Below are 15000 nucleotides of genomic sequence, written 5' to 3' on the forward strand. Positions count from 1 at the left end.
GCATCGCACAGGCCGGGGCGTGGCACTTGTCAAAATATTTTCACACTTAGCAAAGTTACCCCACATATGCACGACAAAATAAGGACACAATCACAGCTCGTACAATTCACAGCACTGCTTGGAACAAAAAAAACAAATTAAAAAAAAATTAAAAACATGCTGTGTCGGTTTCTTCTTCCCTTCTGGGTCGCAGCTTCAAATGACGGAGGAAGGGAGGGAAATATTGGCCATTTTGAAATAAAAAAATAAAATAAAAAATGTGTGTGGTCTAGTGTAAAAAAAAACCAAACATTGTTCTTCTTTGTCTCCTGAAAATAAAAACAAACAGTAACACTTTATTGAAGGTATCTACATAAGAGTGACATGACACTGTCCTAAACACATGAACCCTAACACAACCCTCCTGGCTGGCTCGCCAAATCGAACTAACCGAACCCTAACTATAACCCAACCCTCCTGGCTGGCTCGCCAATTCGAACCCTAACTATTACCCAACCCTCCTGGCTGGCTCGCCAATTCGAACCCTAACTATTACCCAACCCTCCTGGCTGGCTCGCCAATTCGAACCCTAACTATTACCCAACCCTCCTGGCTGGCTCGCCAATTCGAACCCTAACTATTACCCAACCCTCCTGGCTGGCTCGCCAATTCGAACTAACCTTTACTAAAAGAAGCGTTGTGTCATACACGTTTGTTTATGACACGTTAATGACAGTGTCATGTCACTCTTATGTGGATACCTTCAAGTAAAGTGTAACCAATTAAAAATTTATTTGTTTGTGTAAAGCCTTGAAAACAAACTTTCGGGATGGCTAGCGAAAAAAGAACTGTTGTTCTTTGCCTCCTGAAAATAAAAACAAACAGCAACGTTTGCAGTTCTCTGGGTTTGTTTCGGCTAATGAAAGTGCAGTGCTTCTGTGTCGTCTGAAATGTTGATCTGTGCAGTTTTTATGTGGGGGGGGAGGGGGGGCGGGGGAAGAATAACTTTAATTAAAAAATATGACGGTCTTCGAACTACTTTCATGTGTTTTTTTTTAAGAATGAACACAGAGGAACAGATCCAGTAGAGGAGAATAAACGCTGCTGAAGTTCGGAGTTTGAACGATGAAAATAGAATAAAATAAAAACGTGGACGGCGCTTGAGGAGAAGAGGAGGATCACGCAGAGGAGTTGAAGAGAAACACTGCTGCCGTTTCATTTGATCACATCTCTCGCTTACAGGTTTTAATTGGCCGTTAGGTTTCCATGGCACTTTTTTTTATATAATTTGGCCAATTTTCTACATCACAACATTTGGATTTCTTTCAAGCAAATTGCCCAAAAATAACAGATTGTTCCATACAATGCTCTTTGTAGGTAAAATCAAAAATCAGATCACTACTTTAATTGAATTTTGGGGTTTTTATTTAATTTTATAGCATTTGCAAAAAGAATGAAATGGTTTTTAAAAGGCCCTGGACCCCCACACAGGTGTTCAAGGCCCTGGTCCCCCACACAGGTGTTCAAGGCCCTGGACCCCCACACAGGTGTTCAAGGCCCTGGACCCCCACACAGGTGTTCAAGGCCCTGGTCCCCCCACACAGGTGTTCAAGGCCCTGGACTCCCCACACAGGTGTTCAAGGCCCTGACCCCCCACACAGGTGTTCAAGGCCCTGGACCCCCACACAGGTGTTCAAGGCCCTGGTCCCCCACACAGGTGTTCAAGGCCCTGGACCCCCACACAGGTGTTCAAGGCCCTGGACCCCCACACAGGTGTTCAAGGCCCTGGACCCCCACACAGGTGTTCAAGGCCCTGGTCCCCCACACAGGTGTTCAAGGCCCTGGTCCCCCACACAGGTGTTCAAGGCCCTGGTCCCCCACACAGGTGTTCAAGGCGCTGACACACCAATCCGATTATCGGCCGTTGGACAGTCTGGCGAGGTCGGTGACTCGAGTCTGTTCGGTGTGTTCCGTGCCGTCGTCCGTTGGAGGAGCCGTCGTCGTTCATTTTGGTCGACCTGACATGCTGGGTCGGAGGGCGGGCAGTCGGACTCATTATATGACATTGCATATGTGTGTATATGCATAAAACTACACGTGTGATATTACGAGACATCGGCAAGTTCGATCGACTCAATCTCAACTTGCTGGTGACGTTACCTTTCAAAATAAAACTTCCTGCTTTACAAACCGCTGAAAACCGGTCGTACTCTGAACTAACGATTCAAGTCAGTTAGGGAGGAATTTCACACAATGTTTAGCATTTAAAATCCGATTTTGTTTTATTTAGTGGAAGAAAATCCTGTCATTCAAGAAATACTACACATTACTCTCCTCTTAACTCATTCAGACATCAGAACTGTGAATCATCTGGAATATAAGAGGTTACTTACATGGTGACTTTATGGAACGGAGATAATCAATTAACACTAAACCCTCATGTTCTCGGGTCAAATGTGACCCATTTTCAAAGTTTCTTTATCAGAAATTTGGGGGTTTTTCAACCACATTTTCAAACAAAATAATGTGGATGGTTCCCTACAAACGCTCCTCACAAGTTGTATTCAACTTCATAGCATTTGACTTTTTTTTTTTTTTAAATAAAAAAACCACACAAAACGTGAAAAGGTGCAGAAAAAAACGTTGGGGAAAAAGTGACCATAGTGTCGAAAAAGACGTCAAAAACTTTGAAAAAATGTAAAAATTTTGACGCAGAGAAACAAAAAGTTGCACGGTCGACGGGAAGACAACACCAGGGTTAACGTGATAGTTGACATCCCCCCCCCCCCACTTTCTTAAAAATTACTCTGGCAACTTACTGCGATATAAAACACCTAAAAAGTGTATTTTACATCCACAATAAATCACACAAAAAAATGAAAACATTTCCTGTAATTGGCAACCGGGAGATCTAGAAGACACGACGCAGCTTACAGTAGTCACTGATCCTACGAAAGCAAACGCTGAACATATTTTAAAGGCGCAGTAGGTAAGACTTATAAAACTAAGCAAAAAACGCATTCATTCTCCCTTGTGGGGGGAGGGGCTTAGGAGACTGTTTTGGGCTTTAGTGGAAAGGGGGAAAGAGACTGAGAAGTTGTCGATGTTCACATTTTTTGGCTTATTCCTGGATCTTCCCAATCCTACCTACGGCACCTTTAAGTACATTTGCTGAAAGTGCATTCAGGGGCATTGTGGCGAGATGTTTAGCACATTAATAATAAACAGAAACAGCAGCATTTCTCTTCAACAACGGTGACGGTTTAAAGCAGGCGGGGGTCGAGTCATGGAGCGTTTCCACTGTGAGAGATTTAGACTTTAATTCAGTTAAACCGTAGGAACACAATCAACGGTTCAGTTAGTTTTAAACTACTTTATAACTCAAAGATCCTGGCGTAAGAAATCTACTTTTACTCTTTAAAAAACAGACCAAATAAACAGAAACCAGATCAGTTTACACCAGCCGAAAAAACGCACTGACCCAACGTCAAACTCAGGTCTAAAGTTGGATTCGGGATAAAACAAAAAAAACCATTCCAGCGTCGCCAGAGTTAGTGCTCATTCGTTAGCCGTCTACAAGAAAGTAGGCGGTGTGAAAACAACATGGAAACCTTAAAACAGTGTTTCTCAAATGGGGGTACGTGACTCCCAAAACGACAGATATGACCGTTCTATTTAACGTAACGGACACAGTTTTTAAACGTACTTAGATTTGAATAGACCACATATTTTGCAAAGTGTTTTTGAAAGTGAAAAGATTTTTTTAAAGACCTATATTTGGAATATTTTCAGCGCAGTACTTTGCTCTTCGAAAGCCCCGGGGAACGGAAGCCACCAGACTCCTTTGACAAAACCGGTGATTTTACCTCGCAGAACACGGGAGTTCCTGCTCTACCCACGGCCGCTGAGGTTAGTTAGTTTGTGTTATTGAATGACTTTAGTGAATCTAAACTAGCCGTTTAAAACACCAAAGTCACAGAATAACACGAACTAACTAACCTCGGAGGCAGTGGGTAGAGCAGGAACTCCCGTGTTCTGCGAGGTAAAATCACCAGTTTTGTCAAAGGAGTCTGGTGGCGTTGAAGAAAGCTTCAGTTCCCCGTGTCGTAACGGGCTGTCTGACAGCAAGGTACAGCGCTGAAAATCTTCTAAATATAGCGTCCACATAAACTGATATAGATGGTTTTAGGAGTCTAAAATGTGTTTAGCTAACATCGCTTAGCTTCTGTGTCCTGCCTGCTTCTCTCATTTCAATAAACCTGAACTGTCCCTTTAAGTCTTGAACTTTCCAAAGTGATCTAATGCTCCCTATATTAAAGATTATTTTTTTTACTGTTATTGAAAGGATTTTAAGATTTTTCTAGGAATCCAGATCATTTATATCAAGTCCCACAACTCTTCCAGCTCAGGTCCACCAGCCTGCAGGTCTAGCCTTTAAAAATATAACTGTATATTGGTGTTTTTAAAGCTTAAAACGTGTTCAGTAGGAACCAATGGATTCGGAGCTTGAGAGACAGACAGGAAGTCAGACAGAACTGAGAGACGGACTAACATGTTTTGGGGTTTTGGCGTCTTGTCATCATGACATCTGATGACAGAGAGAAAAATACTGAACACAAACTAACAGATTCTTAAACTTCAGAAAAGATGGAAAGGGTTTTCAATAAATAGGAAACTCAGTCAACGCTGGAATGGTCCTTTCAAAATAAAACAGAAAAGAAAGTGCGGCTGACAGAACAAACAGGGTTCAGTGTGATGAGAGTGGATGCTGGTGAAGTGTGTGTGTGCACGTGCGTGTGTGTGTGTGTGTGCACGTGCGTGTGTGTGTGTGTGTGTGTGCACGTGTGTGTGCGTGCGTGTGTGTGTCCTCCCCTCGCAGCCAGGATGTAAAAAGCATCTACGTTATTTTACTTGAAGAAAAGCGTCGATCGCCACTGAACACGGATCTCAAACTGCTCGTAAAAGATTATTTTTTTTCTATGTTTCAAATATATATTCTGTTTGTACAAGACGATGATCGTCGCCGTGGGAAACAGTCGACGTTCAAACTAAAAGCAGATTTCAAAGTAAAAGCTCAAAGACGAGCGATGCAGCGTCCTACACATCTTTTCTTATGTTTTTTCCTAATTCAGCTGATCGATCAGCCCTTCGATCGGCACCGCTAACATCTGTCCTGCAGCTGCTAAACATTTGGAGTTTTTTTTTTTTTTTTTCAACCTTCAGCAAAAAAGAGAAACAGAGAGACAGACAGATGGAGAAGAAGACGACGGCATGACGAAAATGGCTGAAGCAAAAAGAGGAAGAACACCACCGGGCCTCCATCCAAACATGCCCTCATCCACCCCCTCTGCCGGGGAATGTAACGTCAAGAGTGTGTGTGTGTGTGTGTGTGTGTGTGTGGGGGGGGGGGGTTTTCGAAGCGAGCGTATGAAGGGTTGGCGAGCTCCTAGCAGTCCTCGTCTTTGTCGTCCACGGCGCCTTTGAGCCGCAGGCGGGCGAAGTCCTCGAAGACAAAGTCGTCGTCCTGGGAAATGCTGCTAAAAGGACGAAGAGAGAGAGTTTCTGTTAATTAACTGTTCCATTTAAAACGGCACTGAGTGCGTTACTGTGTGTGTGTGTGTTACTGTGTGTGTTACTGTGTGTGTGTGTGTGTGTCTGTGTGTGTGTGTGTGTGTGTTACCTGTGTGCGTGTGTGTGTGTGTACGTGTGTGTGTTACTGTGTGTGTTACTGTGTGTGTGTGTGCGTGTGTGTTACTGTGTGTGCGTGTGTGTGTGTGTGTGTGTGTGTGTGTGTGTGTGTGTGTGTGTGTGTGTGTGTGTGTGTGTGTGTGTGTGTGCGTGTGTGTCTGTGTGTTACTGTGTGTGTGTGTGTGTGTGTGTGTGTGTGTGTGTGTGTGTGTGTGTTACTGTGTGTGTGTCTGAATGTGTGTGTGTGTCATTCGGTTTGTGTGTGTTACTGTGTGTCTGAATGTGTGTGTCTGTGTGTTACTGTGTATGTTATGGTGTGTGTGTGCGTGTATGTGTGTCTGTCTGTGTGTGTTACTGTTTGTGTGTGTGTTACTGTGTGTGTGTGCGTGTGTGTGTGTTACTGTTTGTGTGTTACTGTGTTACTGTGTGTTACTGTGTGTGTATCTTTGTGTGTGTCTGTGTGTGTTACTGTGTGTCTGAATGTGTGTGTATCTTTGTGTGTGTCTGTATGTTACTGTGTGTGTTACTGTGTGTGTGTGTGTGTGTGTGTCTTTGTGTGTGTCACGGTGTGTGTGTCACGGTGTGTGTGTGTCACGGTTTGTGCGTGTGTGTGTGTGTCTTTGTGCGTTACTGTGTGTATCTTTGTGTTACTGTGTGTGTTATGGTGTGTATGTATGTATAAATAAATAAATAAATAAATAAATAGAAAAGCAGCAATTCTTCCCATTTGTGAAGCTTGAACCATGAAATGTTTTCACATGAAAAGACATTTTAATGTTCAGCCAGTCGACTGATTAACGGGCCGACGGTTATAGTTGTTATAAATCAAATAATAAACACAAGACTCCAGACTCACTTTGTGTCGAATTCTATCAAATTGGTGTCGATGGGGGGGTCCATCTCTGGCACGGCTGCAACACACACAAACACACACACTGTTAGCGTGTCACACGTCGTCTCCACGGAAATTCAGCGCATGATAAAGAAGGGAAAAGGCCGGAGCTGTGTGCATTCTCAGGATATATTTACATTGCTACGTTTGGGTTTAAAAAGGAATACGTTTTGCTAGGTTTCCCCCCGAAATATGAGCGAAATCATGAACAAATGAGACATTTTGTGCACGTTACGAGCAGAAAAACACCAGAGCGGGGGGAATGAGAGGGTGAGACGCCAGAGCAGGGGGAATGAGAGGGTGAGACGCCAGAGCAGGGGGAAAGAGAGGGTGAGACGCCAGAGCAGGGGGAATGAGAGGGTGAGACGCCAGAGCAGGGGGGAGATGAGAGGGTGAGACGCCAGAGCAGGGGGAATGAGAGGGTGAGACGCCAGAGCAGGGGGAAAGAGAGGGTGAAACGCCAGAGCAGGGGGAATGAGAGGGGGAGACGCCAGAGCAGGGGGAAAGAGAGGGTGAGACGCCAGAGCAGGGGGAATGAGAGGGTGAGACGCCAGAGCAGGGGGAAAGAGAGGGTGAGACGCCAGAGCAGGGGGAAAGAGAGGGGGGAATGTAGCCTCAATGTCAGGAAGTATCCGTTGGTTAAATGTCGACCCTGTTCACCTGTAGCGTCTTTAAAATGTCCGACCTTTACGTCCCGGATCTGTAACGTGGTGTTTGTGTGAGTAACTCACCGGACTGTGGGCGGGACAGCGGCGCCTCCACCGGTTTAGGATGCATTAGGATGAAGGGCAGCTCCACCGAAACGTCTCTGAAAAACAAAAACAAACAAACACACAAACACGCGTCACTTTGTTACCGCTCAGTCCACTTCCTGGTTTTAAATCAACACCAATTTTATGTAGTTTCAAATAAAATCTGCTCTGAGGACGCGTCAACAGGATCTCACAGTGGTCGACTGATGTTTTATTCGGAAAATCAGCTAAAAGCCAAAAAACTTGGACACAGAATACGATCTCATATTGTACTGAAATAGAGAGAAAGAGGCCGTGCAGTTGCTGAATCTTCATTTCAGATCAACAAAAGGTCAGTTTAGAAGATCTTCGTCAGATTTTTAGAGGCTCTAGTCACGCTCATCCCCGACTGAACGCACCGAACAGACTCGAGTCACTGACCTCGCCAGACTGTCCAACGGCCGATTATCGGGTTGGTGTGTCAGGGCCTTGAACACCCGTGTGGGGGTCCAGGGCCTTTAACACCCGTGTGCGGGTCCAGGGCCTTTAACACCCGTGTGGGGGTCCAGGGCCTTGAACACCCGTGTGGGGGTCCAGGGCCTTTAACACCCGTGTGCGGGTCCAGGGCCTTGAACACCCGTCCGGGGGTCCAGGGCCTTGAACACCCGTCCGGGGGTCCAGGGCCTTCAACACCCGTCCGGGGGTCCAGGGCCTTCAACACCCGTCCGGGGGTCCAGGGCCTTCAACACCCGTGTGGGGGTCCAGGGCCTTGGACACCCGTCCGGGGGTCCAGGGCCTTGGACACCCGTGTGGGGGTCCAGGGCCTTTAACACCCGTGTGGGGGTCCAGAGCCTTTAACACCCTTGTGGGGGTCCAGGGCCTTTAACACCCGTGTGGGGGTCCAGGGCCTTTAACACCCGTGTGGGGGTCCAGGGCCTTGAACACCCGTGTGGGGGTCCAGGGCCTTGAACACCCGTGTGGGGGACCAGGGCCTTGAACACCCGTGTGGGGGTCCAGGGCCTTTAACACCCGTCCGGGGGTCCAGGGCCTTGAACACCCGTCCGGGGGTTCAGGGCCTTGAACACCCGTCCGGGGTCAGGGCCTGAACACCCGTCCGGGGGGTCCAGGGCCTTGAACACCCCCGTGGGGGTCCAGGGCCTTGAACACCCCCGTGGGGGTCCAGGGCCTTGAACACCCGTGTGGGGGACCAGGGCCTTGAACACCCGTGTGGGGGACCAGGGCCTTGAACACCCGTGTGGGGGACCAGGGCCTTGAACACCCGTGTGGGGGACCAGGGCCTTTAAAAACCATTTCATTCTTTTTGCAAATGCTATAAACAGCCAATGAAAACCTGTAAGCGAGAGATGTGATCAAATGACACGGCAGCAGTGTTTCTCTTCAACTCCTCTGCGTGAGTCTTGTGAGTCCGGTGTGTAGCGCCTTTAGAACGAAAACTTTGGTGCCTTATTTCGGTGACTTTTTTTTTTTTTTCCAGATGCATCGCTGCGTGGGACACTACGTTACCCAATGGTTAAAATGCTGACAGCTAACGTTAAGCGGTGTAAAGTGTGACTGTATTTCCCTGTAGAGGATTCCAACAGCGAGACGTAACAGCCTGACTGCAGCTGCCGTTGTCGGAAAAACAACACAGACGGTGCGGTGCGTTCACTTGAAACTCGCCAGCCTTGTGGTGCATTCAAAGTTATTGTAAAATACCCTTAAGTCTTACCTACTGCATCTTTAAAGTTAGAGATAAACTGGATTAATGTAAGTTTAAAATAGTTTTAAATGAGACGTAAACTAGTTTTAAATCAGAGCAGATGTGTTTTCATTAAACCAGTTTGTGTTTTAATGAGTCAGATCAGAGTAAATGAACACTGAGGCTGTCGGTCACATTTACCTGTCCAACATGCCTCTCAGCAGCCTGCAGGGGGGGACACAGAGGGGGGGGGGAGGAGGGAGAAAGGTAGCGAGGTAGGCAGGGAGGAAGGAAGGAATGGAGGGAGGGAGGAACGGAGGGAGGGAGGGAACGAGGGATGGAGGTAGGGAACGAGGGAGGGAGGAACGGAGGGAGGGAGGAAGGGAGGAAAGAAGGGAGGAAGGGAGGGAGGGAGGGAGGAAGGGAGGCAGGGAGGAAGGAATGGAGGGAGGGAGGAATGGAGGGAGGTAGGGAGGAAGGTATGGAGGTAGGGAACGAGGGAGGTAGGTATGGAGGTAGGGAGGGAGGAAGGTAGGTATGGAGATAGGGAGGGAGGGAGGGAGGGAGGTATGGAGGTAGGGAGGTATGGAGGTATGGAGGTAGGGAGGGAGGAAGGTATGGAGGTAGGAAGGGAGGAAGGTATGGAGGTAGGGAGGGAGGGAGGTATGGAGGTAGGGAGGTAGGGAGGGAGGGAGGTATGGAGGTAGGGAGGTATGGAGGTATGGAGGTAGGGAGGGAGGAAGGTATGGAGGTAGGAAGGTATGGAGGTAGGGAGGGAGGAAGGTATGGAGGTAGGGAGGGAGGAAGGTATGGAGGTAGGGAGGGAGGAAGGTATGGAGGTAGGGAGGTATGGAGGTATGGAGGTAGGGAGGTATGGAGGTAGGGTAAACAAAAAGCCAAAAACACAGAGGGGAGATGAAATGAAAAGAAAAGCAGGAGGCGACATGTTGACAACAACTTAATGACCTAAAGAGACAGTGAGGAGCAACTACAGCAACAAGCAGACGTTTCCACGGTAACGGTGACAACAGGAAGTTAGAGGGCGGGCAGGAAGCCGAGGCCGAGCTGCACCAACATGGAGTCACTCATCAGGATTCAGCTTCAAAATCTGACTGTTTTTCAAATCAAACCCAGGTTTAATAAAAGTTTTCGTTACATTAAACTACTACGTTACAGAAGGGAGGAAGGGAGGGAGATAGGTAGGAAGGGAGGGAGGGAGAGAGATAGGTAGGAAGGGAGGGAGGGAGGGAGAGAGAGAGGGAGGGAGGGAGGGAGGGAGGGAGGGAGGGAGGGAGGGAGAGAGAGAGAGGGAGGGAGAGAGGGAGGCAGGGAGGGAGGGAGAGAGAGGAGAGAGGGAGGGAGAGAGGAGGGAGGGAGGGAGGGAGGGAGGCAGGGAGGCAAGGGAGGGAGGGAGAGAGGGAGGAGAGGGAGAGGAGGAGACAGGGAGGGAGGGAGGCAGAGGGAGGAGAGGGAGGGAGGGAGGCAGGAGAGGGAGGGAGGGAGGCAGAGAGAGAGGAGGGAGATGGGAGGGAGGGAGGAGGGAGGGAGGGGAGAGGGAGGTAGGAAGGGAGGCGAGAGGGGAGGGAGGGAGGGAGGCAGGGAGAGGGAGAGAGGGAGGGAGGGAGAGAGGAGGGAGGGCAGGGAGGGAGGGGAGATAGGTAGGAAGGGAGGTAGGAGGGAGGAGAGAGAGGGAGAGAGGGAGGGAGAGAGAGGGAGGAGAGAGGGAGGGAAAGAGAGAGGAGGGAGATAGGTAGGAAGGGAGGGAGAGGGAGAGAGGAAGGGAGGGAGGCAGGGAGAGAGGGAGGGAGGGAGAGAGGAAGGGAGGGAGGCAGGGAGAGAGGGAGGGAGGGAGGGAGGGAGAGAGGGAAAGAGAGAGGGAGGGAAAGAGAGAGGGAGGGAGGGAGAGAGGGAGGAGAGGAAGGGAGGGGAGGGGAGGGAGAGAGAGAGGGAGGGAGATAGGTAGGAAGGGAGGAAGGAAGGGAGGGAGGCAGGGAGAGAGAGAGGGAGGGAGGCAAGGAGGGAGGGAGGGAGAGAGAGGGAGGCAGGGAGGGAGGGAGAGAGAGAGGGAGGGCAGAGGGAGGGAGGGAGAGAGAGAGAGAGGGAGGGAGAGAGGGAGGGAGGGAGGGAGAGAGGAGAGAGGGAGGGAGGCAGGAGGGAGGGAGATAGGGAGGAAGGAGGCAGGGAGAGAGGGAGGGAGGGAGGGAGGAAGGGAGGGAGAGAGGGAGGGAGATAGGTAGGAAGGGAGGGAGGAAGGGAGGCAGGGAGAGAGGGAGGTAGGAAGGGAGGGAGGAGAGGAGGGAGGGAGAGAGGGAGGGAGGGAGGGAGGGAGAGAGGGAGGGAGGGAGAGAGGGAGGGAGGGAGAGAGGGAGGGAGAGAGAGAGGGAGAGAGGGAGGGAGAGAGAGAGGGAGGGAGGGAGAGAGAGAGGGAGGGAGAGGGAGGAGGGAGAGGGAGGGAGGGAAAGAGAGAGGGAGGGAGGGAAAGAGAGAGGGAGGGAGGGAAAGAGAGAGGGAGGGAGATAGGTAGGAAGGAAGGGAGGGAGGCAGGGAGAGAGGGAGGGAGAGAGGGAGGGAGGGAAAGAGAGAGGGAGGGAGATAGGTAGGAAGGGAGGAGGAAGGGAGGGAGGCAGGGAGAGAGAGAGATGAAGGGAGGGAGGGAGGAATGGAGAGAGAGAGAGACAGAGACAGAGAGAGAGAGACAGAGACAGAGAGAGAGAGATGAAGGGAGGGAGGGAGGAATGGAGGGAGGGAGAGAGGGAGGAACTAACACTACTACGTTACTGATTCATTACGGTTTCTGGCATAACAGACGGATTAACACGATTACAACTTCTACGAAGTATTTTTCATTTAATTGATGTTCGGTGCAGCTCGGCAACAAACAAGCAAAGATCTACTGGAAAGCCTGATAGAGAAAGAAACAAAAAGCTCAAAACTCCACTGATGACATGAAGGAGACGGTCAGAGGGGATACAGCTACAGCCACAGTTACGTTTAGGAAAAAGATCGTGGTTTAGTTCCCATTTTAAACCCTCAACATTTCTACATCGGAACATTTGGGTTTCTTTCAACCAAATTACACCAATCACAAGCGTTGAGGCGGGCTTACACCAATCACAAGCGTTGAGGCGGGCTTTACACCAATCACAACCGTCGAGGCGGGCTTTACACCACCGCAAGCTGCCGAGGCGGGCTTTACACCAATCACAAGCTGCCGAGGCGGGCTTTACACCAATCACAAGCGCCGAGGAGGGCTTTCACACCAATCGCAAGCTGCCGAGGGCGGGCTTTACACCAATCGCGAACCGTCGAGGCGGGCTTTACACCAATCGCGAGCTGCCGAGGCGGGCTTTACACCACCGCAAGCCGCCGAGGCGGGCTTTTCACACCAATCGCAGCGCCGAGGAGGGCTTTACACCAATCGCAAGCGCCGAGGCGGGCTTTACACCACATCGCAAGCTGCCGAGGAGGGCTTTACACCACCGCAGCGTCGAGGCGGGCTTTACACCAATCGCAACCGTCGAGGCGGGCTTTACACCAATCGCAACCGTCGAGGCGGGCTTTACACCAATCGCAACCGTCGAGGCGGGCTTTACACCAATCGCGAGCGTCGAGGCGGGCTTTACACCAATCGCAACCGTCGAGGCGGGCTTTACACCAATCACAAGCGTTGAGGAGGGCTTTACACCAATCACAAGCGTCGAGGCGGGCTTTACACCAATCACAACTGTCGAGGCGGGCTTTACACCAATCGCAACCGTCGAGGCGGGCTTTACACCAATCACAACCGTCGAGGCGGGCTTTACACCAATCACAACCGTCGAGGCGGGCTTTACACCAATCACAACCGTCAAGGGGGGCTTTACACCAATCGCAGCGCCGAGGCGGGCTTTACACCAATGCAGCGTCGAGGAGGGCTTTACACCAACCGCGTCGAGGCGGGCTTTACACCAATCACAACCGCCGAGGCGGGCTTTACACCAATCGCGAGCGTCGAGGCGGGCTTTACACCAATCGCACCAATCACAACCGTCGAGGCGGGCTTTACACCAATCACAACCGTCGAGGCGGGCTTTACACCAATCGCAACCGTCGAGGAGGGCTTTACACGACAATAGTGCAGCGACGGAAAGCAGCTTTTTGTTTACATTCAACATGACGGCCACCGAAGCGCAGCAACCCGTTGATGCCGCTGTCGCTGCTACGTCACCCTGATCGTTGCTCTGATTGGTTGAAGGACTATCCAATGAGCCCAGAGGCATTTGAGCGGCGTCTGTTGGTGACGCCCCTTTGGAAATGGGCTGTGAATGAAGCTTCAGCCAGGCTAGCTTACAGCGTTATTCTGACTAAACTGTGACAGTCTGTGATTATCCATAAACAACCACTGAACTATTAGTCCAAATAATTTAAACTTCCTGCTTTTCTTTAACCAGTCCTTCCAGAAAAATAGTTATTTTGGGATTGTTTTGGGCTAAAATCCGTGATTATTCGGCACGTTTTCTTAATATTTATGAGATGTTATGAGATGAAATTACAGGAACTTGCATAAACTGCGGTGTCATCGTGGCTTCGTCGCACACACACACACAGATATACACACACACACAGATATACACACACACACACACAGATATACACACACACACACAGATATACACACACAGATACACACACACACACAGATATACACACACACACACACATAGATACACACACACACATAGATACACACACACAGATATACACACAGATATACACACACAGACACACACACAGATACATACACACACACACACAGAGATACACACACACACACACAGATATACACACACACAGATACACACACACACACACACACACACACACACACAGATATACACACACACACACACACAGATATACACACACACAGATATACACACACACAGATATACACACAGATACACACAGACACACACAGATACACACACAGATACACACACAGATACACACACACAGATACACACACAGATACACACACACACAGATATACAGATACACACAGACACACACACACACACACAGACACACACACACTTGTGAAGCTGTTGTATGGAATCATCAGTTATTTTTTAAGATTATTTCTCTTTATTCGTGACCGGTCCTTCCAGAAAAATACGGAGTTCTTTTTGTGATTGTTGTGGTTTTAACTCCTTGATTATGCGTCACGTTTTCTTAAAAAATGTGATGGAATATGGGGGATATGGTGTCATCGTGGCTTCATCGCGGCGTCTGCAGCTTTTAGATGACGTTCACGTCACGTCATCACGTCACTTCATAACGTTCCCATGGCAGCAGGGAAACGGCTGCTCTCGTGTGACGTAAACACAACATTTTCCATCTTTCTATAAGATATATACGGGGCTTTCTTGCAACCAAAATGCGGGGATTATGAAATCATGCAAGCCCCGCGTCTTTTGCGCGGAAATCTGCAAATTATGCGTTGAGTTATGGGATCGCATGATGTTTTTCTGGAGGGACTGCTTAAGTTTTGTAGTTAATATCTAGAACTACCAGCTGTAGCTGTATCCCTTCTAGACACAACCAGGAAGAAGAGGACAGGAAGTGATGTCAGCAAAGTGTGTGTGTGTCCGTGTGTATCTGTCTCTGTGTGTGTGTGTGTGTCTGTGTCTGTGTGTGTGTGTATCTGTCTCTGTCTGTGTGTCTATGTGTGTGTGTGTGTCTCTCTCTGTGTGTGTGTGTGTGTGTCTCTGTGTGTGTGTGTGTGTGTGTCTGTGTGTCTATGTGTGTGCGTGTGTGTCTCTGTGTGTGCGTGTGTCTCTCTGTGTGTGTCTGTGTGTGCGTGTGTGTCTGTGTGTGTGTGTGTCTCTCTGTGTGTGTCTGTGTGTGCGTGTGTCTCTCTGTGTGTGCGTGTGTCTCTCTGTGTGTGCGTGTGTGTCTATGTGTGTGTGTCTGTCTCTGTGTGTGTGCCTGTGTGTGTCTCTCTGTGTGTGTGTGTGTGTGTGTCTCTGTGT

The 15000-nt window shown here is 49.4% G+C and overlaps 1 protein-coding gene across 4 annotated transcripts in view; it reads right to left on the reverse strand.

The window, feature by feature from the left end:
- Positions 1–945: 945 nt before the first annotated feature.
- The window catches only part of arrb2a (arrestin, beta 2a), a 43705-nt gene continuing 29650 nt past the window's right edge, over positions 946–15000 (reverse strand). Inside the window, exons 14-17 of one of the 4 annotated variants that reach the window (XM_078266823.1) lie at positions 9191–9214; positions 7291–7367; positions 6524–6578; positions 946–5513 (exon numbers count right to left, since the gene is read on the reverse strand). In XM_078266823.1, coding sequence (XP_078122949.1) covers positions 5426–5513; positions 6524–6578; positions 7291–7367; positions 9191–9214 — 244 coding nt within the window. In that variant the 3' untranslated portion in view covers positions 946–5425. Of the gene's footprint in view, positions 5517–6523; positions 6579–7290; positions 7368–9190; positions 9215–15000 lie in introns of all 4 variants that reach the window. The other 3 variants (XM_078266822.1, XM_078266825.1, XM_078266824.1) reach the window with 3 other exon arrangements.

This window comes from Sander vitreus, chromosome 13, assembly GCF_031162955.1.
Source record: "Sander vitreus isolate 19-12246 chromosome 13, sanVit1, whole genome shotgun sequence".
Lineage (NCBI taxonomy): Eukaryota > Metazoa > Chordata > Actinopteri > Perciformes > Percidae > Sander > Sander vitreus.